Below are 6,865 nucleotides of genomic sequence, written 5' to 3'. Positions count from 1 at the left end.
AGTTTCCTACTTATTTACTGATTTATTAATTTTTTTAAACCCCAAGCCCCGCATCCCCCTCAGTCACAGCGGCAGCAGCTCAGACGGTGTGAGAGGAGGACAAGGGCGCCATCAGGTCCCTGGGACCTTTAAGGGGTCGCGACAACCAAGATGGCGGCTCCCGCTGCCGCTTCGTCCCGCGCCTATTTCTGAGCCAAAAAACAAAACTGAACGAGCGCCCCGCTTGGCGAGGGCGACGCAAAACTGACGTCAGGAGCACGCGCCGACGCTGCGGCAGGAGAACGCCGTCGGTAGGCGGCTAAACTGAAACCATAGACACAAGAATCTGTAGAGTAAACCTCCTCGCTGGCTGGATAGGGATCTTCCGGATCAGCCTTGGGAAGCCGCAGAAATCGAAGCAATTCTTCTTCTTACTTAGACGTTGCTTCATGTGGAAATGGTTGTTATTATGACTTCTTAAATTTGTATACCGCCCTGCCTCCGAAGATCCGGGGCGGTTCACAACGGGGGGGGGGGAACGAGAACGCAAAATTCATAAGAAAACAAAGACATATAAAAAGCCATGGAATGTGAACCTGGCTGTGAGGAGAAGCGTTTCCGCCTGGCGCCTAAAGGCTGGCAATGGAGGCGCCGGGCGACACGCGTAACGTGTGAATCCCCGTCCCCAGCCTCTCTTCCTTTCCCTTGAGTCCTGGCTAGCAGGGGGCTGGACTAGGTGACCCTTCCTCCTCTACCTTTCTGCTGGGGGCGGGGGGGAGCAGCCCTCAGAGCCTTGGAGAGAGGAGCCGGCGAAGGCCGCTCGGGAAAGGAGGGCGGCGCCTGCGGAGGGCGGAGCCGCGAGCAAGATGGCGGACGACAAGGTACCGGCCTCGTCCTCTCCGGGGGGCGGGAGGAAGGCGCTCGCGGCCTCCTTGGCTTCCCGGGGGTGGCGGGGCCTGCGAGGGGGGAGCTTTGGGGTTGGGGGGGGGAGGGAGCCTTTTCGGCCACGTTTACTCGGGAGTCGTCGTGCCTGAGGGGAAGCGGGGCAGCTTCGGGGCGGAAGCCGGAACGCGACTCTCCTTAGGATGCGGCCCTGCCAGCTCCCCTTTTGCCAGCTGGCCATAAGCTGGGTCCTCTTCTTTAACACCCGCACTTTTAGCTTCTGCTTACCCAGGTTTTCCTGATATTTGGGGGGGGGTTGTTGTAGCTTTCTTGATGATCTTTGGCTTTTTTTTTTTTTTTTGTAAACGCCTCTTTGCAACTTTCTTGCCTTTTATTTATTTATTTATTTATACAACAAGAAAAAAACACACAAAAAAACCACAAATACCAAATTACACACAAATTACAAAAATAACCATAGCCACATAATTTTCTTGGCAAACAATAAAACATCTATTGGTCTTAACACTAAAGACCCAACTTCCCGTCTATTCCATATTTCAAATTCATGTTACTTACTGCCACTGCACATTTTTTTCATAATTAAACTTATTCTCAATAAATCTAATTTCTTCTATCTACCTAGCAACTATTACTGAAGTTCCTTGAATGCTTCTCTTTCAGGAAGCCCTGCTAGCTCCCCTTTTGCCAGCTGGCCATAAGCTGGGTCCTCTTCTTTAACACCCGCACTTTTAGCTTCTGCTTACCCAGGTTTTCCTGATATTTTTTGGGGGGGGGGGTTGTTGTAGCTTTCTTGATGATCTTTGGCTTTTTTTTTTTTGTAAACGCCTCTTTGGAACTTTCTTGCCTTTTATTTATTTATTTATTTATTTATTTATACAACAAGAAAAAACACACAAAAAAACCACAAATACCAAATTACACACAAATTACAAAAATAACCATAGCCACATAATTTTCTTGGCAAACAATAAAACATCTATTGGTCTTAACACTAAAGACCCAACTTCCCGTCTATTCCATATTTCAAATTCATGTTACTTACTGCCACTGCACATTTTTTTCATAATTAAACTTATTCTCAATAAATCTAATTTCTTCTATCTACCTAGCAACTATTACTGAAGTTCCTTGAATGCTTCTCTTTCAGGAAGCCCTGCCAGCTCCCCTTTTGCCAGCTGGCCATAAGCTGGGTCCTCTTCTTTAACACCCGCACTTTTAGCTTCTGCTTACCCATGTTTTCCTGATATTGGGGGGGGGGGGGCGTGTTGTAGCTTTCTTGATGATCTTTGGCTTTTTTTTTTTTTTTGTAAACGGCCTCTTTGGAACTTTCTTGCTTTTTAAAACTGCCTCTTAGGCCTAGTTTGGGTGCTAAGGTAGGACAGAGACGTGTCAAGTGAGGGAAAATGAAAACACGCAACTGATTGTGTGAACATGGGCACTTGCTTGTATAAGGCGGAACTTGAAGTGGGTTCTGTTGGGAGGAAGGGCGGAGTATAAATGGAATAAATAAATAAATGTTGACATTTTCAGTTTTGGGAAAGAACTAAAATAACTTACCCCCAAATATATTTTTTAGCCAGAAAATTCTAGCTGTATAAAAATGAAATCCAAATGCATGTCTTTTGTTAACCTCTCCGGACTAAAATAGTGAGCGATCCATATGCAGCCTATAATTGTTCATGGCAGCAAAGTATAAAAAGACTAGACAGATGATTTTTTTCATTGATTTATAACACAAGTTAATATTTGAAAATTAATCCACTGATGAAGTCCATTTCCCACACCCAAAACAGCATCATACAGAATTGCTTTATACTATTGTATGGAACTCATTGGCGGATAGAAGCACCCGGGATAGAAGTTGGAGAGTAAAAACTACCTAAAGTGCCCCCTCTGATGTGGTGGCAGTGATAGCCAGATACTGGTCTTATATTAGACATCCCATCAGAATTTCTAGACTGTGTCTTTCCTCTTAGATATTTGCTTTCTATAACAAAGATACTAAAATGCATGTGTGCATGCAGTTTGGAATATGTCATTTATGTTTCCAATGTATAGGACTCTCTGCCAAAGCTGAAAGATCTTGCTTTTTTGAAGGATCAATTGGAAAGCTTGAAACGAAGAGTCGAAAATGAGGTACAGGCTGGAGTAGGACAGGTAAAAGTGGGGCTGTTTAATACTGATTTTTCCAAGTCTGTTGTCACCGTATTTGTCTCTCAAAAGTCATTAATAATGTGCTTGATATATCTGGCCCAGTAACTCAGGCACAGGCAAACTCTAGCTCTCCATATGTTTGGGACTACAATTCCCATCATCGCTAGCTAACAGGACCAATGGTCAGGGATGATGGAAATTGTAGTCCCAAACATCTGGAGGGCCAGAATTTGCCTATGCCTGCAGTAACTTATTAGAGTACAATGTAATTATACCTGTAAGGGACTGTAGTTTATTTTCAGTGTGTCACATCTGGAAAATACTGAGACTGTGCTTGCTCTTTTGATTATAAATACTACATTAGCCTTGAATTGTAACCCAGCATATTAGGAAAAATGGATGAACCATGAGAACACATCCCAGTCTGCATTTTAGTTGTGTTCAGATGGCTGCTTCAATTGCCCATTTATGTTTTTGTTTTTTGTTTTTTACAGGAAGTCTCTTTGCTGGCATCCCCATTTCTCAAAGGGTTTCTTGCTGGCTATGTTGTAGCCAAACTCAGATCGTCAGCAGTCCTTGGATTTCTAGTGGGGACTTGTACTGGTCTGTATGCTGCGCAAACCTATGCAGTTCCTGATGTGGAAAAGACAATCAAGGACTATTTCAGTTCATTCAGGAAAGGACCAGACTAGAATATAGTATCTCATGTATCAATACACTCCAGAAAACCCCTCTTATATTAGGCTTTCTAAACAATGTAAACTCAATTAGGTCAGAAATGACTCCTCCTGCTCCCCTTTCACCAGTCATATCAATCGGAAGTGTTTTTATATTGGATGAGATGAAATTTCAGCAGGTCTGATTGTAAGTATTCTCAGACATTCAATCATGAAAAGTCTTGGTGGCTGCTTCAGCCATCCTGGGATTAGATGGTTTCTGACTATCAACTCGGACAGCTGCATTTCTCACATGATGGGATTCTCATTCTGATGGAACACAGAGCAACTGCTGGGTCATCATGCCTGCCAGCTTTAAACTGGAACCCACCCCATGTCCTTTCATGTACCCAGAAAATGTGGCTTGAGTGGCTCACATTGTCCAAACTTTTTCTTAATCATGCATACATATTATACTGACATGCGAATCTCATCACAAATGTGTCATATTGCTCTGAGTCATTGATACTTCTGCCTTTCCATGAGTATGACTTTTTTTAAAAAAAAACCTATATTAACTTCATTTTTCTCCTATAAAAGTTAGAGGTTGATGTTTCCCTTGCCTCCACACTTCAGAGAAATGCTATTTGACAACGCTTGTACTGGTGATAGCCGGGTCAGCTCAGCTGCTGCTGTCGTACTTGGGAAAATCCGGTGGGGGCTGATGCTGATCTTGTCCGTTTTTATCTATGGCTCCCATGCACCACTCCTGACTCTCAGTAAAGAAAATGGCCAGATCCCATTCAGTGCCTCCTCTGTGGTGGTTTTGATTGAGTTAACCAAGTTGATGCTCTCACTAGTCTTCCTGATGATCTGGGGCTGCGGACAACAAAAACTATCTGTGTCATGGCATCACGCTGCTCCCTTTGCTCTTTCGGCATTGCTCTATGCAGCCAACAACAACTTAGTAGTTCATTTGCAGCTGTTCATGGATCCTAGTACCTTCCAAGTGCTCAGCAACTTGAAAATTGGAAGCACCGCCCTCCTATTCAGCATGTTCTTGCACCAAAGACTGACTGCCCGCAAGTGGCTCGCTCTTTTCTTGTTGATTTTTGCTGGAGCCTTTTATACATACGGAGGCCTGCAGGACCCACAGCACATGCCTGCTTCTGAGATGCAGTTGCACATCACCCCCATTGGCTTAGTGCTGATCTTTCTATATTGCCTGATCTCTGGCCTTTCAGCAGTCTACACTGAAGTTGTCTTGAAGACCCAGGATCTGCCTCTTAACCTCCAAAATGCATTTCTCTACTTTTTTGGTGTTTTGCTGAACATAATCATCCATCTGTCAAGCAGCTCAGGGGCTGGGTTCCTGGAGGGTTTCTCATTTTGGGTTCTGTTAATTATTGTGAGTCAAGCCTTGAATGGCTTGATAATGTCTGTGGTCATGAAGCACAGTAGTAACATCACTAGACTCTTTGTGATCTCCTCCTCTATTATGGTTAATGCTTTGCTCTCTGTCCTCCTATTTGGTCTTCATCTAACCACCTTTTTTTTCCTTTCTGTTTTGCTGATTAGCTTCGCTGTTTACTTTTATTATGGAATCAAATAGCTTCCTTGCCTCTGTGTATCTTTAGAGAAGTCATTTATATGGAAATAATTTGCTGCTTATATATTTTACCTTGAAAAGAGTATAATAGACTGCACAAGTACTTTACACCTCCCTTGTGAATGGCTTAATAGCTATTGTTTCATACTTCTCCCTGAGCTCAGAAAAAGTATTTGTTGTTTGGCTGAGCTGCAGCTTAAACTTAGTATGCTAGTACGCTAATCTTGTCATTAGCCAGCAAGCATAGTTTGAGGAAGCAAATTGTTATCTAAAAGCCCACTTTCCTGTCATTTTGAATTGGCATTGGTGGAAAAGAGAAGAGTTGTATGTATTCTGTATATAGCTTGTTTCATCCCACAAGAGGTGAAAAATCATGCTTCCTTTTTTTGGTTACAGCTCAGTAGGATCTGCCACTCCTGGTATCAAACAGGAAACTGGCCTCCTATATATCACTCCTCCACTCCTTCCCACTGTATTGTCTACCTAGTGTCTATAGATTCATGAGTCCTCAAAAGGAAAGAATGAATTATTTCTTAATGAGCAAAAGCAGTCTCCCAGGCTCCCATTTCTACACTTGTGGAAAGGGAAGCTCTGTATATTTCTTTTCTTTTTTAACTAACACTTTCATTGTTACAAATCTGGAAGAGTGTAGTATGAACAGCTATTTATTCTGCACAGGGAAGTGTTTTGCTTTTGATGTTCTTGGCAGAGGTTCTGCTTCAACCCAGTGATTACAAATGACAAGTGCCTTTTGCAAGTTAATGCCCTTCTGTGTTTGTCTGCTCCTGAAAGAGTCAATTGCTACCAGATAGTTTGTGATGAGTTGTGAATGTTTTGTAAAAAAATCCTCCAAAATAAATGGAGCACAGTTTCCTGTTACATTTATCTGGATGTTTTCCAAACAGGACTCATTTCTCCCTTTCAGTATTGAATCTGAATGTGTAGACCTGCCTCAATATACAGCCAGAGGTTCCAGCCATGTAAACACACATGCTTAACTTTTCCAGGTGATGTTCTGATAATCTGTATTCTGCTGAATTCAGCTGCTGGTAATTGGGAACACTATGCAATGCATCACCATTTCTTTATTGAAGCAACTATAATCCACCTCATCCAACACTAAAGTGTTCAGGTAGCTTCTGACAACATTCGCATTTCTGCTGCCACACAGCTGAAATTCCCCACACCCAAATATTTCTGCCTGTAGCATGTACTTGGCATATATTATCATTAATAATAATAATAATAATAATTTATTATTTGTACCCCGCCCATCTGGCTGGGTTTCCCCAGCCACTCTGGGCGGCTTCCAACAAAGATGAAAGATACACTAAATATATATATATATTTGCTACCAGTATAGATGTTCAGAAAAATGTACTGTGCGCCTCTTGCTTTGTTTTCTCTTCAGTATTACTGATAAACTTAAAAAACTGGGTTGATCACTCTACCTCTCAAGCACCTTCTGTGCCAATGTCTGGAACAGGTGTGGTGGGGTAACTGCTCTAAATGTTACATAGGGGTTTTTATTACCTTTTTTTTTTTTGCAATTTCTCTCTGT

General features: G+C 42.7%; 2 protein-coding genes across 3 annotated transcripts; both read left to right on the top strand.

Moving 5' to 3' along the window:
- Positions 1 to 787: 787 nt before the first annotated feature.
- LOC309347937 (SLC35A4 upstream microprotein) lies at positions 788 to 3,731 on the top strand (the record flags this gene model as incomplete). Of its 2 annotated transcripts, none has more annotated exons than XM_081872932.1 (3): positions 788 to 860; positions 2,944 to 3,042; positions 3,534 to 3,731. In XM_081872932.1, the coding sequence occupies exons 1-3, from the start codon at positions 846 to 848 to the stop codon at positions 3,729 to 3,731; spliced, it is 312 nt and encodes a 103-aa protein (XP_081729058.1). In that variant the 5' UTR covers positions 788 to 845. The 2 variants fall into 2 exon arrangements, with proteins under 2 accessions (XP_081729058.1, XP_081729059.1); XM_081872933.1 differs by having other exon boundaries at positions 804 to 860; positions 2,983 to 3,042.
- Positions 3,732 to 4,305: 574 nt separating this feature from the next.
- On the top strand, positions 4,306 to 5,614 carry SLC35A4 (solute carrier family 35 member A4; the record flags this gene model as incomplete). Its single annotated transcript, XM_081872865.1, has 1 exon — positions 4,306 to 5,614. One exon carries the CDS (start codon positions 4,306 to 4,308, stop codon positions 5,305 to 5,307), a length of 1,002 nt encoding a protein of 333 aa, XP_081728991.1. The 3' UTR covers positions 5,308 to 5,614.
- Between the last annotated feature and the right edge of the window lie 1,251 nt (positions 5,615 to 6,865).

The sequence above is a fragment of the Podarcis erhardii genome (genome assembly GCF_964252035.2).
Source record: "Podarcis erhardii genome assembly, chromosome: 8".
Lineage (NCBI taxonomy): Eukaryota > Metazoa > Chordata > Lepidosauria > Squamata > Lacertidae > Podarcis > Podarcis erhardii.
This window is presented reverse-complemented; position numbering and strand designations above follow the sequence as displayed.